We start from the raw sequence: 22,962 nt of genomic DNA, 5'->3' as shown, positions 1-22,962 counted from the left end.
GGAGGGGGACAAAACAGAAGAGACTCATAAATATGGAGAATAAACTGAGGGTTACTGGAGGGGTTGTGGGAAGGGGTATGGGCTAAATGGGTAAGGGGCACTAAGGAATCCACTCCTGAAATCATTGTTGCACTATATGCTAACTAATTTGGATGTAAATTTTAAAAATAAAGAATAAAATTTAAAAAATTAATTTATAAATTAGGTACAAGAAGAGATTAAAAACAATAATGATATGGGGCACCTGAGTGGCTCAGTCAGTTAAGCTTTTGACTTCAGCTCAAGTCATGATCTCACGGTGCTTGAGTTTGAGCCCTGAGTCAGGCTCTGTGATCACAGCTCAGAGCCTGGAGCCTGCTTTGGATTCTGTGTCTCCCTCTCTCTCTGCCCCTCCCCAGCTCGCTCGCTCTCTCTCTCTCTCTCTCTCTCTCTCTCTCTCTCTCTCTCTCTCACACACACACACACACACACACACACTCTCTCTCTCTCTCTCTCTCTCTCAAAAATAAATAAACATTAAAAAAATTTAACAAGCCAATAATGCTAGAACAATTATAATGCTATAACTGTAATAAAAGTTATGTGAATGTGGTCTCTCTCCCTCAAAATACCTTGCTGTGTGGGACTCACCCTTCCTGTGATGATGTGAGATGACCAGATGCCTGCGTGAGGACATGCGGTGAGATGAGTGACCTAGACGGGTGATGGGGTGACTACTGACCTCCTGATGATTCGTCAGAAGGAGGATCATCGCTTGTCCACAGCGGTTGACCCAAGTAAGTGAAACTGCGGGAAGCAAAACAGATAAGGGAGCGCTACTCTAGTTTAAGTCCAATAAGAATCAGGTGCCTCTGGGGGCTCAGGCTGTAACCGAAACATTCCTATGCGGGCTCAAGTAAGTCGGTAAGGCTCAGACTTTGGGTTGAAGGTGTGTTAGAAGGAATATTTTATTATCACTAGTAAAATGTGTAAATGTATTAAAACTGTGAATTGTTACAGTAGTGTGCTTTCTGTTGCAGGGGATACAATCCCAAAAAGAACCCGCTAAAGCAAAGAAAGGGTGTTAAGGATGTTAGGATTCTGGGGTATCTCACACAATCGAAGAAGAGCTGCATTGCCAAATCAAGATAAAGTTGTTTTCAAGAACAGCCTGAACAGAACTGAATGCTGCTAGACTCTCATTCTCTCTCTCTCTTCTTTAAGCTTCCACTTGGAACTTCTGGGGATGGTGGAGTAGAGGTGTTACTCTACAATTACAAACTGAACAGAGAACTGGTTCTGAACTCAGGTTTGGGTGCTTGTGGTTCCAAAATCAATACTTGAGAGAGAAGTGATGATGGAAAAGGAAAGATTGTTTTATTCAGGAAGCTGGCAACTTGAGAAGATAGTGGACTTACGTTACCAAGACAATATTCCCAGTCTGGGGGAAGACAGAAGGCTTTTTTTTTTTTTAAGTTTTATTTATTTATTTTTGAGAAAGGGGAGAGAGGGAGCGAGGGTGGAGAGAGAGAGAGATAATATCCTAAGCAGGCTCCCCACTGTCAGTGCAGAGCCCAACGTGGGGCTCGAACTCATGAACTGAACCATGAGATCATGACCTGAGTTGAAATCAGGAGTCGGAGGCGCTTAACTGACTAAGCCACCCAAGCACCCCAGCCAGAGGGTTTTAAAGGGGGAAGGCATGGAAAAAGGGAGGGGGACTACTGGCAGGAGAAGCAGGTGCCCAGGCAGTGAGTTGTATGTTGACCTGACCCTGAACAGAGTTGGTGGCAGCCATGACAGCTGTCGTCAGACAAATGTAGTCAGACCTTATTTTCTGGCAAAGTCTGGTCCTTCACTCCTCAAGGCCAGTGGTCTGCAGATCTCAAGGAAGGGAAGTTAGTTCCACTATAGACCAAGGAGTGCAAGCAAGCAAGGAGTGCATAAACTTGAAGCAAGTTAACCCTTAAGACTAGTTGGAGTGCTGGGGCTCCTGGCCGGCTCAGTTGATAGAGCATGTGACTCTTGATCTCAGGGTTGTAGGTTAGAGCCTCATGTTGGGTGTAGAGATTATTTTTATTAAAAAAATTTTTTTTTAATGTTTATTTATTTTTGACACAGAGAGAGAGACAGAGCATGAGTGGGGGAGGGGCAGAGAGAGAGGGAGACACAGAATCCGAAGCAGGCTCCAGGCTCTGAGCTGTCAGCACAAAGCCCAACGCGGGGCTTGAACTCACAGACAGAGAGATCATGACCTAAGCTGAAGTCGGACACTCAACCGACTGAACCACCCAGGTGCTCCTGGGTGTAGAGATTACTTTTAAAAAATGACTAGTTGGAGTGCTGTTATGGGGGAGAGGTAGGCGAAGAAGTTACTATACAAAGATCAAGAGCTTTGGGGGTCAATCAAAACTAAGTTCAAATTCAGCTTTGCAAATTTACCTATTTAATGGCTCTGAACAGATGGAAGTCAGTTCAGCAATAACTCTCTCTCAGACTTTTTGGGGAGAATTACATGTATTGATATACATAAGGCACTTAGCGTAACACTGGCCTATAGTAGCTACTCAATAAATAGTATTATTGTTATAGATTTAATATTCTTTCCTGCCTGCTCTTTCATCTCTCCCTGGCTGAAAAGCTAACATACAAAAGTTGCAAAGATCAGCTTTAATGGCATCTAAGATGCCATCACTTGTAAGATAAGCCATTATTTTATGCACCATTAAAAAATAAGATATGCTGCCAACTATACTACAGCTCACTTTCTAATCACTTAGAATTTTTCTTTATACTTCTTGAGAAAGCTTTTTTAGACCTATTTAGACACATTATCAAATACCACTATTGTGCATACATAAAAAGGAAACTATAAGCAAAAAACCGGTTAAAATATTCCTGAAACTCCTTCACATTCTGTGTCTGATGACTGTGAATCAACATATCAAGTCAGAGGCATCCATGCTTGTGTTTTTCCACATGTATCATCCTTTATTCCATCAAGAGCATCAGTGAGATGCATTTCTTTTAAAGAAGTCACTTCCACTAACACTAGTGTTCTAGAGTTTTTCCCAAATTGTTAATACCATCCTGCCATTCTGCAAGTTCTGAGACTGCTGCTTTCATGATCTCGTCAGAAATCGTGGGATCAAGGAAAACATCCAAATGAATGCATGTGCAAGCCATATAGATGTCGGCTGCCTGGCCAATAGCCAATGCAAAGTGCCATCAGTGGTATTAAAATTCTCATCTTCAGAGTTGTTAAAATGTGAAAAATATGTGCATCTAAGAATTGAGGTACAAATGGTAGATAGCCCATGTCATTACAGGTCCGTCACTTAGAAAAAAATGTCTCTATAAAATTATTTGAAATAGTGAGCTTGCTCAGCACATTAAAAAATATTTGAATAATTCCTCTTTAGTCCATATAAAATGAAGGATACTTTTATCAATCACATTTTCTTTTTTGTACACCAACAGGGAATGATAGGCTGAATTTTAGGCTAAAAACAACTTGCCCTAAGTGCAGGAATGGTTTTCTTCAGTTCTATTAGCATCCTACTCATGGAGACAAGCTGGTGCCATTTGAAGACACTCGAAACCTGCAGCTTTTTCTTGTCATGATTTGTTCTTATAAAGATCAAGCAGCAGCAAGGCTTAAAGATTTTTAAAAGAACAACTTCGTTCGGTTTTCAAGTTGAGGGCATACTCAGCTCAAATTCAGGAAAAAAAAAGAATCTTATAAAAGTATTATGAATTTACTAACCTGTCTTCTTCCCCCAGTACTCTTTTTTTTTTTAAACTGAGATATACTATATATAAAATAAAATGCATAGGTCTAAAAAGGTACAGTTAAAAGGCATAAACTCATGTAACCAGCACCCCAATCAAGAAATAGAACATTTCTGGGGCACCTGGGTGGCTCGGTCGGTTGGGCGTCCTACTCTTGGTTTCAGCTCGGGTCATGATCTCGCAGGTTTGTGGGTTTGAGCCCCACATTGGGTGCTGCGCTGCTTGGGATTCTCTCTCTCTTCCTCTCTCTGCCCCTCCTCCACTTGTGCTGTTTCTGTCTCTCTCAAAATAAATAAATAAACTTAAAAAAGAAAAAGAAAAAAAAAAGAGAACATTTCTATTATGACAGAAAAGTTCCCTGGGCCCCTCCCCAATCATTAGCTCTGGTCCCCTTCAACGTAACATGGTCTTTTAACTTAACTCACGGTCAACAAAACCGTCACGGTCAACAAAATCATGGTCAACAAAATATTGTTGAAAAAGAAAAGAAAAGAAAAGAAAAGAAAAGAAAAGAAAAGAAAAGAAAAGAAAAGAAAAAAAGAAACTTAAGTGATCATGAGTTATAGGGTAAAAAATCTGTTTAGTAACTTAATTTTAATTACTACATCTATGTTGTTATATACAACTAGCCTGTCTTCAAGTGACTTTGTTATTTTTTAAATGATTAATATTAACTGAGTAGTAAATAAAATACATACCCTAGTCACACACACAGGTGGAAATATAATATATTTTTAGCCAGGCTGGATCAGGTACCATGTAGTGTCCCATTTCAGTTCAGGACATAAACACTATATAGTTTTACCTACCCTATGAATTCCAGACAGCCCAGCAGTCTCAAAGCTTTATATTGTATATTAGCTGTGATAATTACTTTAAAATTTATTTTTTCTTTGCATATGATAAAGTGAAGTGGCAACTGTGGGAAACTATTACTCAAACATAGAATTACTATAAAGGTGATAATATACTTCTCCCATTCACTTTCCTGTATGAAACTGTTGGGTATTAGTAGGAATAATCCACTCTTTATTGCCCGTTACCTCATCACTCTGAATGTGATCCCAGTAAAGACACAGGTAATAATCTGCTTGCCTAATTGTTGATGTGTTTTTACATGTTCAAGGGCTAATAAAATCTGGTGGGAATCGGAGTAGAATAAGAAAAAATGAACTACAGTCTATTTACTTTGACACTCTAACTCTGGGTTCACTCATTCTTGGTTTATTCCACAAATATTGCATGCCTTTTAATGCCAGCCACTGTGCCAATGTTGGAGATACAACCAAAGATAGAATAGCCAGACCAGAACCAAAGACAATTTTGGACAGAGTCAGAGCTCATAAGTTGTCCACCCAGCAAAGAGTCAACGCTGTCCAGAGAGCTAGGACAAGCACAGTGTCTATTACTCATCTCATGAAAGTCATTCTCTACTGGAGTTACAGACACGTGAGCAATTACAATGCAGTCTCGCAAGTGTGTAAATACGATAAGTGGTGGGCCCTCAACTCAGACTCAGAGGGAGGGGTGCAATTCAGATGTAAAGAATGAGTACGAATTTACCAGGCAAAGAGGTGGGAAAGTATCTTATGAGAAATAGAGAGGAGACAGGACGAAGTATTTGGTAATATGATCCCAATAGTAGGAACCCTGGCTATGCTTCTCCTTAAAGTATAAAGTTCCTTTTAAAACTAAAGAAGCTATCAGTGAAGAAATTACTGGCCAATTAAGGTTTCAAACAGCAAAGAGAATCACATAAATAGAGCAGGATTTTTATCTGAAACAATAGACCAAGTATTCCAGCTCAACCTTCCTATTCTAAGATCGTTTGTGTATTTCTAAGGGAGACCCTTAAAAGGGTCCCTTCCAAGTGATAAAGGTGCCACAAAGGAATTTTTTTTTCCTGCTTTCTTGACTTGGTTTGTCTCTCCATAGAAAATAGAACAAAACAGAAAAGTGAAAACAGTAGGGAAATACAGAAACCCTACCACAAAGGGACTATTGTCTTGATCCAGATTGTGTTAGAAACACTAGCAAACCAATGCTTCTCTGTTCCAATTGCTGGGAAATACATCACTGTCATTATGAAATTCTTGAGATGCAGGCAGAGAATCTCACCTACTCCCATGATTTCAACAGACTGCAGATTACCAAATGACTTACCTCTCAAAACCTATCACCTGTACTCCACTACAACTTCTGAGAGGTCTGTGTCAAAAACCATTTCCGTGGGACCTGGCATAATACTAGGCACATCGTAATGAGCTCAATAAATCCTTACTGAATGAAAGTAAAGTTTTATCTTCCAGCCATTTTGTACTCCAACTTTCCTCCTTGTAGCCTATGTTGGAGAATGTCTAACATGATGGCCAAACCAGGACTCCTCGGCCTTCTCTGAAAGCTCTCAGTTTACCTGGCAGGACGCTTATCGCCTGGTCCCAGGAAAGGTTGGTGCCTCTCCCAAACTGCATTTGGAGCTTCTGGAGGACAGTGACTGCGTCTTATTCAGTCAGGGAATGCCTGAGAGCTCCTAAAGTCACTAGCATATAGTAGGTGCTCCATAACTCTGTTGAATAAGAAATTGTATAAAGAGTTTATACACTTTGCAGTGAGCTTATTTGTATCACGAATACTCACTGAATTCCTAATTTGCTAGGCACTCTTTTAGGCATGGAGGGTAGAGAGGTGAACAAGACTGATAAGGCCCCGAGCTTCATGGAAATCAAAATTCTCATGGAGACAGACAATCAGCGGGTCGGACTCTGTTTTTGATGTCTGGCTGCTGACAGCTTTCAAGCCCCAGCCCTCCCTTTTCTCTTCTGTTCCACCTCCAGACAAGTGGGTAAGAAAGTCTGGGCACTCCCTCCCTTGTTCAGGCCACAGAAACCCCAGGGAGGCACAGGAGAATTCTAACCCCGGACCCACCCCCTAACCACAGTGAACAGCAGAGCCATTTGTCCCTGCCTTCAGTTAGGCCATTTTGAATTGCCCTGCTCTTCCCAGAAAGCCTCAGCATGTGAGCAATAAACCCTTTCAGACACTCCTGGTGCATGTGTGTCCTCATCACTTTGTATATCTGAACCACTTTGGTGGTGCTGGTGGGGCACCGATCCTGTTTTCTGTGGAGCAACCACGAGACACATGTAAACAAATAAACAAGTTGATTTCATATAATGGTAAATGTTATGGGAAAAATAAAACGAGACAATGAGACAGACAGTGAGGGGTGGTTGCGGTCAAGGGATGGAAAAAGGGCGCGGTCAAGGGATGGAAAAAGGGTAAATTATGTGTGTGACGACTTAATCTCTTGACTAAAACTCCACTTGATGTGGTGGGGACTGCCAGCTGCCTCCCAATATTTTCCCTTTCTCCATAATAAGAAAGGAATAATAATAATAATGGTTCATTTCTTCCTCTACTTTTCGCCTGATACATGGCCTCTCAGTAAAAATGACATTTTCCAACCTCTCTTTTTGCTGGGAGTGGTCATGGAACTAGATTCTAGTCAAATAGATTGGACAGAATCCTATTCTCCTGCCCAGATATAGACTTGGTGGTTGGAGTTCCGATGGCCGCCCTGCAGCACAGCACGGCATGCACAGGGGATCAAAGCTGTGCAGGGTAGGGCCACCAAAGGGAAAGACAGTAGGTCCCTACGCTGTGGGGTACCCCAGCGCTGCCTGCCTCCCTCCTCTTGAACCTTTAAGACAAAACCACTTGTCTCTTGTTAAGGGCACTGAAGTTTCAGGTTTTATGCTTTTTCTTAGGAATGAATCCTAAGCCATACATTTGTTGAACACATGTATGTGAACACACGTATGAACTTTAGAACCTGTTATCTTCTTTTCTTTTCCCTTCCCTCCTATTTCTTCCCTTTTTTTTCTGTTCTTTTTTTCCTTATGAGCAGTATGCAAAACTCAAATATCTGACATATTTTCTATTGAATACATTTTAAAAATTAACTGTTATTGTAGAGAATATAAAATACACAAGAGTAGACAGAATAAAATACCGAATCCTTCTGCACTAAAACTCTGCCTCACCAATTATTAATCTATGGTCAACTCAGCCACATCCACACTCTAGCTTCTCCCCATCTTCCTACATTATTTTGAAGCAAATCTCAGACCGCATATTATTTCCAAATGAAGTTTTCAGGTCTCTCTGTTGCTTAAAAAGCAGATGAAGCAATATTCTTCTTTTAGAAATAAAGCCAAATTTTAACTCATGTTCTTCTTTACTTCATAAAAAATCATCCTTTCTGTATCATCTTCTGAAGTGTTCCTATTTCCCAGCTCTTTGCTCCTCCCCCACTCCTCTTTTTCTCCCTCATTCCCTTGTCCCCTCCCTCTCTCTGTATCTAATACATCTTTTGCCTATAGGTCCCCCACTTTTAAAAAAAAGGAAATCCAGGTCTAATTTTCCCATAGATGTGGTTCTTTGATCTACCTCCCTCTTTCTTTTTTTTTTTTTAATTTTTTTTTAATGTTTATTTATTTTTGAGACAGAGAGAGACAGAGCATGAATGGGGGAGGGGCAGAGAGAGAGGGAGACACAGAATCGGAAGCAGGCTCCAGGCTCTGAGCCATCAGCCCAGAGCCCGACGCGGGGCTCGAAGTCATGAACCATGAGATCGTGACCTGAGCTGAAGTCGGACGCTCAACCGACTGAGCCACCCAGGCGCCCCTACCTCCTTCTTTCAATTTTCAACCACAGAGAATCTATTTTGCCAAAACGGCAGAGTTTCCTCATTTATTGTCCCTTTATGAGTCTGAAAGGAAGGATTTTTAAAAAGTCACATAGTCTCCAAACTAACCCCCCCCCCCCCCCCGCCTTTTCCTCGTAATAAAAACTGGCTACATTGGTAGTACAATGTGAGAAAATATAATTAATAAGAGGAATGCAGTTACAGTAATTGCCAAAGTTAAGTATTGGATGTTATTTTAACTATACAAACTCTAAAACCCTAATGGTACTGAAGACTTGTTTTTATAAATTGATAAGGCATTGTGGACCTGGGCCATGTGGATGTTTTCCCACAAAGCAAGCTGGAACTGTTTTGCTATCACTCATGCATAAGAATCAAGCATGTTTTTCATAGGCAGAGTGTAACCAATCTTTTGGAGTAACTACAGATTATCTATCTGGACATGGCAGAGGCAGATCTTGCCACAAAATGGTATAAGAGTCACTGTCAAATTCTCATGGATTTTATTTGTTCTTATTTTGTTATCTTGGTGAAAAATAAATTTGTTGACTTTCACACTGTAACAGAACGAAAAGAGCTATGACCAATCAACACAACTGACTTTGTGTACTTTTGGAAACCTACGGTGTTCCCAAGCGTTACAAACATATTTCTCCTCTGGGAACTTGTGGGAGGTACACCCATTGCTTTCACCTATTGATACTAAACTTCGCACCAATATGGAAATGTGGTGAAAGAACCTGTAATTGTTGCTCATTGTGTTTACCCAGCTAACCTAAGATTTAAGTCTTTGAGAACAAGGTTCGTTGCTTTCATCTCTATATTTCAAAACACTCAGCTCGTAGGGCCAGACCAGTCAACAGTCCAGGTGTGCCCAAGAACGTTTTGTGAAATAAGTAAATACAGAAAAATACAGAAATTCTTTAGACAAAACCAGTAGCACAACTTAACTAAAGTTCAGGTTCATTTAGCATGTTGGCATTTAATGCCTCTTTTGTTCTTTAAGTGGTTCTCTCTCTCTCTCTCTCTCTCTTTTTAAGTTTTTATTTTAATTCCAGTTAGTTAACTTAACAGTGTTATATTAGTTTCAAGTGTACAATCCTCTGGGTGGTTCTTAAAAGCATTTTTACTTGTCTTATAGTTATGATCATTTTCCTTACCACGTCTCATTACTTCAGTATTTAGCTTTTTTGACATGATACTAACGTTTAACCAACCTTTCCTAATACTCTTTTTTTTTTAATGTTTATTTTTGAGAGGTGGGGAGAGGCAGAGAGAGAGGGAGACAGGATCCAAGGCAGATTCCACAAGGACAGCAGAGGGACAGATGCAAAGCTCAAACTCACAAACCACAAGATTATGACTTGGGCCGAAGTTGGACGCTCAACTGACTGAACCACCCAGGCACCCCTCTCCTAATACTCTTAAAATTGTGTGTTCCACTTCTATGCCCAAGTGGGGTTTGACTTAAAATTTCAGATACAGAGTGAGTATTTAGATCTACACACTACTCACGATAAAGTGAATAGAAGTGTTTTCCAAGAGAAGTTAAAGGAACTATCTCCTGGGCTAGTGGTTTTAACTGGAGATGAAAGATTGAAAACTTCTCCCCCTTAGGGTCTTGGGAAAACAACTATTTAGAAAAGTTGTATGTATAAATAATATTCTAGCCACCCATACACTGTTTGAGGGAGAGGAAGTGGCAGAGAGAGAGGCAGAGAAAGAGACAGTGATCTAACTAGACATTCATCCACATGTCTAGACATTCATTCCACATTTAAATATTTAGAATTTTCAGTAGCCTGTGAATACAAAAAAATTTATTACATTAAGGTAGGCTTTAGATATTTGACATGTAGCTGATATTTTCATAGTGTGAGAAATATCAAGCTGACATTATACTTTCTCTGTGATGATTACTTCCAAATGTCAGAGAGTAGAAACTTATTCATGGGATTTCAGGGCCTTAGGATAGTGTCAATTTAAAAGACATTCACATCGACTTCTTTTTTATTTAAACATGCTAAATGGAGGATGAAAAGCAGGTTAAGAAATCAACAGAGAAAGGAAGAGCAAAGAAGAAACCTATTGACAAGAAAATTTTGAATAGATTGATGTACTCTTACATAAATTTCATGGAATCCTAGCTGACAGCAGCCTTCCTGATTGTCTCCTAATATTTCTGACAACTGGAGTCTTGCTGTTCACATTACTTCACTCATATCACTTACGTTGAATTTGGGAAATTAAAAAAAAAGATACGAACTATTTGATTTTTTTATAGACCACTTTTAATAAGTCAAATAACTAATATTTGTATTTTAATACTGACATTAGACTTTAAAATTAAATAACTTAGTGATATTTTAAATTAACAATTTATTCTTTTGTTCACCAAACTCCTTAGAAACTAGTTATGAACCTACTGCACTGCTGCTATTTTGGAAATAACTCAAAGAAATTTAAAGAATTATTATTAAACAAATTGGCCACCTCAGAGATAATTGTGAGTTTAAATAAATCTTTGTCTTTCCAACTATGTGCATGGCAGTGCTCTTAATTACTTGGGGTCATGGAAATCCCATGGCAGGGCATCCTGTGAAATGCATTTCTCCCGCAGTCTATCTGGTTAGATTTCCTTTCTGTTTTTGGAAGTCAGCATCTTTCCTTTTTAAAATCCCTCTTTAGCAACAGTGGTAATGATGTTGAGGATGGTAACATGGATTCAGAATCTTAAAACCAGTCCCTTTTGTTGTGACTTCTGTAGGTCAGTGACAGGAGTCACTGTGTAGCCATCTAAATTCTCTGATTTATCTTACAAAATGTTATTTCTGATACAAACAAAAATTGTGGAACTTCCAAGAGCTAGACCAGCTACTTCTTGGCGTTGCAAAATTTTAAATTGTTATTTGGAAAAACAAAAGGACAAACCAAACATGCTGACTGATAGAACTATCACAGAGGATCACTGTAATCTTCTTGTTCACTAAATCAAAACTGGAACAAAAGGGATTGATAATTCTAAAACCCTATTGGTATTGCTCAAATTCTTAAACTGAGGTGCTGGATTCAAGGATGATCATTACATTATTAAGCTTTAAGAGTCACATGTTTTGTAAGCATCGAATATCACAAAATGAATAATACTGAAAAGCCAGCGATTGCTACAGTTACACACTTGATTGTACCCCAAAGACCAAGGAGTCTGGGCTATTCCCTGTAAAGGCAGGAGACAAATGGGGAAGGTGAAGACGTTAAGAGGCCTATCCAGGACCACCCCAGTAACATCCGTAGAATGGCAGGACCGGCAGGTCCAGCCCTCTGCTTTTGCCGGGTTGAGAGAAAGAGGTCTCAGGAATCCAGCCCTGGTCCAGAGTCCCAGCGCCAGTTACAGCTCAGCATCTGGGGTTGTTACTGCCCCGGGGCCTTTTCCGGGAGTCCCACGCTGCCAGGGTCACTGCAAGCTTCATCGGACAGAGTCTCACCTGCTCTGTTACCTCTCATGTCCCCAACACCTACTTCAATTCTGAGCCGGACGAGGGCTCACCTCCCCGCTGGTCACTTTCCTGCTTGTTTTTGTCTCCCTAATCGCCAAAGTTCCTTTCGCCCAGACTGTTCTCTACCCAGGCAGCATAAGGTCAAGTCTGGGAGGGAATGGTGGGCGTTCAAAGCTTTAGCCTGGGCTAAAGCTAGGGTGTCTTGGGCTTTGCCGGGAGGCCTCCTCCCTATGTCAGGAAAGCAACGGGTGAGCTGCACGATCGCCGCAGGCCTCCGGGAAAAGTACCCCCAGAACCACCGAGCCTCGCGTCCGGAGTCAACCAGCAGGAGCTTGTGGGCGGGACTCCTACCGCCGCCGTCCCCTCGCGGTCCAGCGCGCGGGAGAGGCGCGGGGCGCCCCCCAGTGGCTGCCCAGCCGCACCGCTCGGGGCCGATGGAGGGAGGGACGGCGGCGGCGGCGGAAGGGGAGGGGCGGCGGCGGCGGCAGCGGCGGCGGGGTGGCCATGGCGGAGTCGGCGCGGGAAGAGCTCTCGGCCCTGGCCGCGATTTTCTGCGGGCCCGGCGAGTGGGAAGTGCTGAGCCACTCAGGTGACTACCCCGCGCCGGAGGGGCCGGGCGCCCTTCCTCCCCACCACCGCGACTGGGCTCCCTGCCCCGGGGCCCGCCCTGGGGGACCCGGCTAGTTGAAGGACGGAACGACCCGCCTCGGGACCGGAGATGTGTGGGAGCTGGCGGGAGAGTGAGGAGCCCCCCCCTCCGACGTGAACAGTGGCGCGAAGCGCTCGCCGGCCCGCCCCACTGGCACCGGCCGAGCGCCGGGCCCTGCTCCCGGAGCGCGCTCCCCCGCGCTTCCCCGGCCGCCCGTATCGACTTTAGATCTCACCTTGGAAAGAGGCCTACCCTGACACCCTCTGCTTAAACCCAGCCGCCCCAAATTGCATTTTGTGCTTTGTAAGCTCTGCATTATTTCCTTCAGGGCATTCGCCATGGTTTTAACTCCATCTGGGCATTCAGTGTCCCAGCTTACGGGATGGCAGGCACCCTGTGTGTTACGTAATCACAAAACTCCACGGCCCCAGGACAGTGCCAGGCATACGGTAGTCAGTAAATGTGAAATGAATTTTTGAATTCGCCCAGTGCTCTATCCAAACGTTTTCTCGGTCATGTTTCCAAGTTGATTGCTTTTTTGCTTTTTTCTAGTCCACTGAAAGGTGGCTGTCTGTTGCTCTTGGGGACTCGAACCATCAGCTCACGTGTGCTGATTCCCTGTAAACACTGACAAGGTTTCAAAGACACCGCCCGTGCCCTCTAGGAGCTTACAGTCTAGAAAGGTTCTTTTGGCTATTTTTTGATGATAGTTAAAGCTAATTCTGTCCCTGTCTGTGACTTCTGCTAAGTAAAAACAAAACTGCAGATTATGAAAAAGTGCAGTGATGCAGATAATTTTCAGTTTTCATTTAGGTTTTAAATACATTATGTACATTTTTTGGCATGGGATTCAGCCTTCTGTTATGTTTCAGCAACTATTAAAATTGCCTTTGTGGCCATAACTTGATTGACCTTTAAGTAGGTAGTCTAAAAATGGTCTGGGTGTTGTGAGAAAGCCATCTAGGACTAAGGTTTCCTGGTATCGTCTGGTGGCCTCTTCACACAGGAAGCCAGAGCTGGGCCTTTTCGTTTATTCTTCCTTGCATCACCTGTGTTCGTGTGACCACTGCTGTGTTCCAGACACTGAAGCAACTCGGATAACGGAGCTTTATAATCCATATGAAGGAATTTACTTGTAGTGTTTTCTTGTCATCCCATTTCTTATTGGATAGCATTCATAATTTCTCATCATCTTACTGTTTCCATGTCTCTTTTTATTGGTAATTACTTCTGTCTGAGGCAGGCTATTTGAGAGATCATCAGTTTTCCTAAGTTCCTTCATTATGACTCAGCTGGGAATAGCCTGGAAAAATGAACATATGGTTTCCCATCACACCTCCAAGAGGATGAAATGGTAGTGGGCTGAGCGTAAGACGCTGCTAACAGGTCAGAGAAAACCCAAAAAAGTCAGCATAGAAAGAAAGCAGTTTCTTAATAGTGAGAACACTGTGGGCCCTTTATCTGCTGTTAAATTGAGCATGACTTTCAAGCCATGCCTCCTAATTAATTTAATTCAGCGTTCTGGCATCAATAAGTAATTGAATTATAAAAGAATTCAGTGTAACAACGTAGGACATTTTGTTGCTGAAAGGTTCGTTGGAGAATAGAACAATTCAGTGACTCAAACAGGGATGTTTAATGTTCACAACTGGGAATTCAGGGTAAGGTAAGGACTTCTTTAACAGACCACAATAAACATACAGTGGGCTGCTGGCTGCCATTCTCATAGACACTGTTAGCTTGGGTTGGAGGATATAAGCTTGATACCAGAATATTCTTAACACCATCACTTCCTTTCTGGCCTCCCCGCAAATATGCTGCTTCTTGTTTGCCACTGGAATCAGGAGAACATCATGGGACATTGTGGGTGGGATTGTACTTCCTGTATGAGGTAGCCCAGGAAGGGTTAGGCTGTCAACCCGAGGGTCAACTAAAAGGCCTTGAGATTGAAGAGGCTGAATCACTGGAATCAGTTAAGTTGGCCTAATTTGTGCTGGGAATTTCAGGGAAGTTAAGCACATGGCCTCTTTACAAAGGTTATAGTAAGCTTATAGTAAGAGGCATCAGGTATAACTTCTCTTACGGGTACGAATTATGTAAACCCTCACACTCCTGTCTACTAGGCAGGGCTGTGGGTAGACCTAATCAGGAATATTCTGCCCTTCCCTGTACAGTGCAGTCGGGCCAGGTGCCAGATTTAATGGAGTCACCTACCGTGTACCTGATACTTCAAGTGCATCGAGAAGTTCACAGATGCTCAGGCTGGTTAAGTAGCCACCTGGCACCAGAATGTATGGACCCTTGCACTGTATCATACTCCTTGATGGTAATGGGGCTGCTGCGTGAGGAAGTTAATTCTTAGCAAGGATAACACTTGTGAAAGAGCAATAATGAGCACCCAGAGAAAAGAGATGGGTATGACCCAACTTTTGTTCAGAATGATTCTGAAGGGGAGTGTTGTGCATGTATATGCATGCACACCGATCAGAGGAGAGTGATACTGTTATAAATCCTCGTTTTCCTGATGAGATACTTGAGGGTCACAGATTGTATTGCTGTAGTCGGTGCTCATATGTGAAGTTGTATTTCTAGAAATTATCTTGCGGATCAAAAAGTTGTAAAATGGGAGGTATGTAAGACTCAATAGCATATAATAAGCTTGCACGGTAGCTTCAGAGTGAATTTTTATATTCTGCTAACACTCATGTTCAGATTGGATTGGGCCCTCTTGCAAAATGAATCATGACTGTCACCCACTGACCCCTCTAAATCTGCTCAGCTCTGTTTCCTGCTGTTTGTCAGTACTGAGCTCACCTCTGTAAAACCAATTCAGCCTTGAACTTTACTTCTAAAGGATGGGATTGCCACTTTTAGCTTCCCTTATTTTTAGTTTCCCTTTTTCCTTTTTTCTCTAACCACATTTTAAACACCTAAAAACCCAGCTGTAACATAAAAACAAGCACAAGGGGGACGCATGCTTGTGGTGAGCTGCCTGGGAGCAAGAGGAAAGAAAACCCTGTGCAGTGAAGTATCAGAGGATACTGGGGGCCTCTTATCGGTTTTCTGAACAAAGTCTTACTCTGAGGATATTTAAAAATTGAAAAATAAAAAGCAAGTATAAGGAAAGCCAGTTGTATATGGTTTCTTAATGAGTCTAAATGAATCTTGAAGAACTTCTGTTAGATTGTTTACACTTTCCGATGTCTTCTGTTATTGGACAGCATTTATTAAGTTTCTCTTGTGTGACTATGAAGTAGGGGAAAGCCTTAAAAGTAACATTGCTGTGGAATTTCGTGTTCAGTTTTTCTAGTTTGAATTTCTGTTGTTTGGAGTGTGATTAGGTATATAATTTCTTTGATGTATTTGTAAGGAAGAATAAGGTTTGAAACCTATTTTAGTTTGTGTTTTACTTATGAAATTGATACACTTATTATAAGGCAGAGTGACTTATTTAAAAAAAAAAAAAAAGACTAGGGAATTTGTTAATTCTCAACCAGAGGCAAGACCTACATGTTTTGGTGGGGTCTTTAGATTAAAATTGTTTTGGGACTTAGGAAAATTTTGGTTTTCTAGGGCAAGCATAAGTTTTCTAGGGCATAGGTGTTTATTGACAATGATGAATTTGTGAGTTAAACTTAATAACGAGTTTTTTGAGGCCAGGGAATGGCAGAGCTTAGCATTAGATTTAGAGCATGATTATTTTTCTGTTAATCGCTGTTTCTAAGCTGTTAATAATCTTAAAGCAGATAGAGACAACTTTGTTTTTTGAATCTCTTTTTTTAACGAAAAAATCAGATTGACAGTACATGTGGTTACATGAAAAATTCTGACTTGAGAGACACCCAGTTTAGTTGCATGTACAAACCAAGGCAGATATGAAATGGAGGGGTAATATGCATACTTCTAGAGTTTTAGGAAGAAAACGAGTTTTTAAAAGAATATGTACTTTTATTATATCAGCAGAGTGGTGTATGTTATTGGGCTTTTCGTTTTCCTGCAGCGATAATATCATTTTGTGTAATTTTAGTTTGCAGCCCCTGTGTGTGTGTGTGTGTGTGTGTGTGTGTGTGTGTGTGTGTGTGTGTTGGCAGGGGGGAATGGGCAGGGAGTCACTGTCACCAAGAAGACCAATTAGGAAGAATGTTAATCCTTTCCAGTTTTTGAATGACTCAAAGCAATTTTCCTTCTAAACATACACCCAATAATTTTACAATTTTCTAAGACAAAAGTCAGGATTTCTCCCATTGCTTTTCTTTTTGCTGACTGGGACCAGAAAATTACTAGGAGAGGAAAATGAAAATTGGTAAGGATTTGAATGGCCAGCTCAGTAGCCTTTTCATACTTTCTCCCTGGACTGCTTGTTTCTGTCAATTGGTTATCTGCACTGGGGAGGAACAGTGGGTACTTATATGAGAGGGATTGGAGAACACTGTGGGTTTCAGAGTTTTGTCAGAAAGAGATCCTGGCTCGAACGGAAAAGCTTGCTTTGTGGGCACAGGTATAGTATTAGTTTCCTGTGGCAACTGTAACAAATTTCTGAAAATGTGCTGGCTTAAAACACATATTTGCTTTTATAGTCCCAGAGGTCAGAAGCCTGAAATCACTTTCACTGGGCTAAAATCAAGTGGTCAGCAGGGCTGTGTTCCCACTGGGGACTCTGAGGGTGAATCCATTTCTTTGCCTCTTCCAGCTTCTATAGCTGCATTTCTTGCACCCCTTGGCTCATGGTCCTCCTCTGTCTTCAAAGCTGACATCATGGCATCTGGCTTCAGTGACTATATTGCCTTCTGTGGTACAATCTCCCTCTTCCTTACTCTTATAAGGACACTTGTGTTATATTTTGCGCCTGTCTCGGGTCGTTAAATTAATCACATCTGCAAAGGCCCTTTTGCCATGTTCTGGGGATCAGAACACATGCATCGTTGGACCATTGTTCAGTCTCGCACAGGTAGCAGTGACTTCTGCACCTGTGAGACCCATGGTGACGAGCTAGCCACATAATGCTTAGAGCTGTGTAACTGTAAAATGAAAAAGTTTCTTATAACTTGTAAAATTACTTCTTGGTTGTTTAAAAAGAAAATTGAGATATTCCAATGTGAAGAAAATAGTTCATTTGGTTCAACTGTAGTAATTCTGGTATGAAAGTACCACAAAATAAGTTCAAAGTACCATGGGAATCATAAGACAGATTTTAGGTGAATATTTGTTGACTGATGAATGTATGAAGATCTTCAAAAGTTAAGCTTCCCCTCGAGAGAAAAATTGGGCTCCCTAGAGGTTTTCTGGAGAGTTTATTCACCCTAATGGTTATACGTTGCCTGTAGGTGTATTTATAATGCCCATTTCACATAGTGAAGTGTACTGATCTGACATATACGGACCCTATTTAATAATAAAATATTTTAAAAATGAGGAACTGGCCGGAAGAAACAAGGGTTTTGAGAAATGTGATGGATCGTAGAGGAATGTACTAAAATTTAGAGAATTTTTCTTTTTACAGTACACATTTTTCTTATGTCAACAAATTTTGGCTGTATCACTTTAATACGATCTTTATAATGGTTACCATTCGTGTTTCTGGGTGGTATCTTAAAATAGTAGTGTTTTGCAGCTGATACTGAAGAGTCTATTAAAAACAAAAAAACAAAACACGACAAAAACCTCTGTGCAACAGATATGTTTGGTCCTGTATGAATCAATGTCTGTCACAACAGCTTCTGTATTAATGGGATCAGATGGCTAGAAAGCCGTTTTAATGTTCCGTTTGGTTCTCTTAAGGGAGACACATTCAGGTTCCAGTTGTTGAGGCTGTGGGGCAGCAATCCAGGTATGAAAATGAGAAAGGTTTGCCTGCCTCTCTTGTGAAGGAGAATGGAACGAGGGCGTGTGGAGAAAGAAGTAGGGGTAGAGAGAGGCAAGTCGGCTTCAAAGAGATCCGTCTGCACCCAGTTCTCTTCTACTCTGCTCTTCTGATCTGTGTGCTGCTTGCCCCCTGCAGAATGAATCAGCCTGACGTTTTATCAACTTTTTGAAAAGTGGGGTGAAGTGGTGTGGAACACATCAGAGGGGTGAAGTGGAGCAAATCTGAAAGAGAGCAGAGTGTTTCATCTCCTATCCTGTGTGTGCTTCCCCCCTCCTCCTTCTGGAGCCAGAAAGGGCTGAATTGATGTCCGCCCCATTTTAGTTCATCTTGCTACCTTCATGTTGCACTGATACTAATATATTTGAAGTAAGAAAAGAGCAGGGCCGGGCAGTTACTGTATCATGCACAGTCATCGGTTTCTCTGCCCCTGCAACCACACAGCATCCCAGTGTTTGCTTTGACTTGAATTTGCCCCAAAGTGACCTTCCTTGAACGTACTGTATCACTTTTTAATTAATTACTGATTTTATATATACACAATACTGTTTCTCTGAATGTTCATATGAGTTTATTACGAGTTTCCAGAATTATAACTAGGTCTGGGTGGGGAAAAAAATTTGTGATGAGAAACCCTCTGGGAAATCTGAATAAAAATGGGGCAATAGCCGGTGTAAATGCCAGAGAAGTCCTGGGTGCTGGTATGCATGAATCCATGAGTATATATGTATGGCTGAAGGAGGTCATCTGTAATTCACAGCTCGCTTAGTATTATGTGTCTCTTCGCAAAATAACTCAAGTTTTCTCATGAAAAATAAGTAGATCTGGAAACACAAATTTTGACTTCTTAGTGTTCCATTCAAATCACATTATGTATAGCTAATAATTATTTTTGGGTGCTTTCCAGAGACAGATGGGACCGTGTTCAGAATTCTCACAAAAGCTGAAGGACTTATGGGTGAGGATGTACCTTTAGAATTGCTGTTCCACTTACCGGTAAATTACCCGTCGTGTCTACCTGCCATCTCGGTTCACTCGGAACACTTGACCCGGGCCCAGTCCATGACCGTGAAAGAGAAGTTACTTAAGCAAGCAGAGAACCTTTTGTCGGAACCTATGGTTCATGAGCTGGTTCTCTGGATTCAGCACAATCTCAGGCACGTCCTCAACCAACCAGAAACTGGAAGTGGCCATGAAAAGTGTACCTTTGCAACAGGCACGACTGTGGATGATGGACTGTGGATGACTCTTTTGCATTTAGATCACATGAGAGCAAAGACCAAATATGTCCAAACTGTTGAGAAGTGGGCTTCTGATTTACAACTGACAGGAAGACTGATGTTCATGGGTAAAATAATACTGATTTTATTACAAGGAGACCGAAGCAATATCAAGGTGCCAGAAAGTGTAATGTTGAATATGAATTTGGCTATTTTCTGCCAAAATGGTGTTAATGGATCTCTATCTTCTTAAGAGTGTCTTTAACTTCTAATTATATCTACAAACTTGTAAAGCTTGAATAAGTAGATGATATTTGAAAAATCATTCCAGGGGCACCTGGGTGGCTCAGTCAGTTAAGCGTCTGACTTTGGCTCTGGTCTTGATCTCACAGTTCCTGGGTTCAAGCCCTGCATCAGGCTGTCTGCTGTCAGCACAGAGCCCACTTTGGGTCCTCTGTCCCCCTTTATTTCTGCCCCTCTCCTACTCTCTCTCCCAAAAAAAAATAAATAAACTTAAAAAAAAATCATTCCGCATAACAAAAGTAAGGGGTTATAAAAAAGATCTCTGTGGTGCATGAATGTTTGTAATTAGCTTTGAGCCTTAACTTTATAAATGTGCACAAAAAGTTTGTGCGTGTTTGTATTTCATTGTTTGGCACAGCGTGGTGTCTATTTGTGGGTAGTCTGTGAAAGGTTAAACTTTTTGGCAGTTAAAAACACATTCTGACACTTTAATTTGGCTCCTCTAGTACCTGGAAAGAGGCGCTGGTCCTTCCTAAGGAGGATTTAGTGTTAGTGGAAGTAGAATCGTTAGGGCTGTCAGCTTGTCACCACCCACCTAACTTTTGCTTTCCACCTGACTTGTCTCAGCAGCTGCTTTCAAAATCATCATCTTCAGATTTTCCAAGTTCGAATTCTCAACTCATCTCACCTGTTTTATGTGGTACCAGACAAGGAAAGCTGCTTATTATATTTTATATCTTGAAAGCGCTACAAATCACTTAATAGGTTTTGTGCTTTCAGATAGGTTGGGTCAAGAATACTTACAATTGAATTTATTCAAAACTGATTAAGCTTGCACAGCCTATAATCTGAAAGATTTGTAAAATAACTACCTAGCTTTTTTTAGGGTGGGCGCTTATCACAATACGTAATTGGTATTTGGTTAACCGGATGAGTGCTGGGTTTATAGCATACAGATACCACAAATAATTAAAGCTTAATCTAAATCTTGGTTTGAGGTCTGACCAAAGAGCCAGGTGTTTTAAGGTGATTTATAGTATATCTACAAAACTTGATATTTCAAGTAAACTACTGACTGACAAAATGAATACAAATTAATTTCCGTGTTCGTATTTCCCTGAAAGTCTCAGATTTTTCTTTAAGCCAGCTCAGGAACGTTAGTCTAAGTGCAGCTGTTCTGCAGATGTTCCGCAGATTGGATCCATCAATCAATTAGAAGTATTTATTCATTTGACTCGAACTTTGCTAATGTAGAGAAATTACACTTTTTAAAGAGTTCTTTTATTATTATTATTATTATTATTATTATTATTATTATTATTAGCTTTCCCTAAAATGCCACTTCATGTAAATATCTCTGTTCAATTTTCTAAGATTGCGTATCAGGGTGGAGAATTACAGGTACATATTTATAGATGCCATGCCATTTGGAATGGCAAGTGCTGTGTGCCTGTTAACCTCCTCCAGACATGGAAGTAGTGACATTAATGGCAGTAGTTGGTACTATTAATTGTGCCATAGCTGTGTGTGGCAGCCTCTCTGAGTGCTTTGCATGTATTAACTCATTTAACCATCACAGCTTCCCATGAGGTAGGTGCTGTTATGAGTACCATGTCATGGAGCAGGCTCTGAGGCACAGAGGGGGTAGGCGGCCAGACTGGAATCTGATCTAGTAGGCTGCATGGTCCAGATTTAAACCTGTGTAGTTTGCATCCTTCCACCAGCATATTATGCTGCCTAGTGTAGAAAGACACCATAGCCCTCTTATTGCTTGATTCAGAAAGGGGGTACTCTTTACGTAGGAAAATAAGCCTGCAGATTTATGGCTCCTTTGAAACTAGGACTTTGAGATTCAGAGTAGCATCTGTTTTTAATGTACTGATTTATCATTTAGGAATACCTGATTCTTCAGAAAACCTCCAAAGTAGATGTGGACTCAAGTGGAAAGAAATGCAAAGAGAAAATGATTAGTGTACTGTTTGAAACAAAAGTACAGACAGAACACAAAAGGTATAATTTAGTACTATTGCAGAACGAAAAGTAACTGAATCGATAATTATACTCTGACAAATCTAGGCATATTCATGAGTTTCTCTTGTATAATGCAGGTTTCTGGCATTTGAAGTCAAAGAGTATTCATCGTTGGATGAGTTACAAAAGGAATTTGAAACTGCAGGACTTAAGAAGCTTTTCTCCGAATTTGTGCTTGGGCTGGTAAAATGAAATGGAAGACAGGAATCTTTTAGTAAGATAGCAATGGTTTTTTGTTTTGTTTTGTTTCGCGTTTCACATCGGGTTTTGGGAATGGCTAATTGAAATCCTCACAAGGGAACAATTTTAAAGTTTCTCTGAAGCAAAATGATAGCTACCATTCTAACTTCAGGAACAAAACCCAATTTTGTTTATGGAATATTAAACAGTAAAAACATCCATGTATTCTAATTTTTGCCAGCAAAGACTAGGTTCAATAGATGGAATGTTATTTGCAAGATAAATATAAGATGATGATGGTAAATGAGCCCTTGTGTTTGTATAGCAGATTTGTTTGGAACTGTGCAATTTTCTGGCTAATTTTCTTGTAATTAAATGAATTTTTTTAAAGGTTTGTTTTCGTGTTTACTTTTTTCATGTTTACATTTTTAGCATTTGATCACGATTTTCCCCTATTCAGCTTATTATATCTAATGTTTTAAGTTGAATGTTAAGAAAAATATAACACTGATTTCTTTGTGGAAGTGCATGAATTGTCAGCTTAAATAAAATCAAAGAAGTTCTGTAGAACTTGATTTATGATCGCTTTCTTTGAGGTACCAGATAGCACAGTACCTGCCAGTTACAGGACTAAATACTCTATTTAAATTAAAATTCTTTTTTGAAAAATTCACCTTCTGGTTTTACAAGGGGAAAACTGTTTCACACAAAATGAACTTGACTTGTTGGATGGAGGAAATGATATAGAGATACCATTAAAAAATTTTTTTTAATGTTTATTCATTTTAGAGGGAGAGAGAGAG

The 22,962-nt window shown here is 40.8% G+C and overlaps 1 protein-coding gene across 5 annotated transcripts; it reads left to right on the top strand.

Annotated features, from left to right (window-relative positions):
- Window positions 1-445: 445 nt before the first annotated feature.
- Window positions 446-22,554, top strand: RWDD3 (RWD domain containing 3). 5 transcript variants are annotated; one of them, XM_047870005.1, is made up of 4 exons: window positions 446-776; window positions 19,393-19,892; window positions 21,843-21,958; window positions 22,057-22,554. In XM_047870005.1, the coding sequence occupies exons 1-4, from the start codon at window positions 728-730 to the stop codon at window positions 22,169-22,171; spliced, it is 780 nt and encodes a 259-aa protein (XP_047725961.1). In that variant the 5' UTR covers window positions 446-727; the 3' UTR covers window positions 22,172-22,554. The 5 variants fall into 5 exon arrangements, with proteins under 5 accessions (XP_047725961.1, XP_047725962.1, XP_047725960.1 ...); XM_047870006.1 differs by lacking the exon at window positions 446-776 and adding an exon at window positions 12,455-12,565 and having other exon boundaries at window positions 19,393-19,833; XM_047870004.1 differs by lacking the exon at window positions 446-776 and adding an exon at window positions 12,455-12,565 and having other exon boundaries at window positions 19,393-19,880.
- Window positions 22,555-22,962: the final 408 nt, after the last annotated feature.

This window comes from Prionailurus viverrinus, chromosome C1 (genome assembly GCF_022837055.1).
Source record: "Prionailurus viverrinus isolate Anna chromosome C1, UM_Priviv_1.0, whole genome shotgun sequence".
Lineage (NCBI taxonomy): Eukaryota > Metazoa > Chordata > Mammalia > Carnivora > Felidae > Prionailurus > Prionailurus viverrinus.
This window is presented reverse-complemented; position numbering and strand designations above follow the sequence as displayed.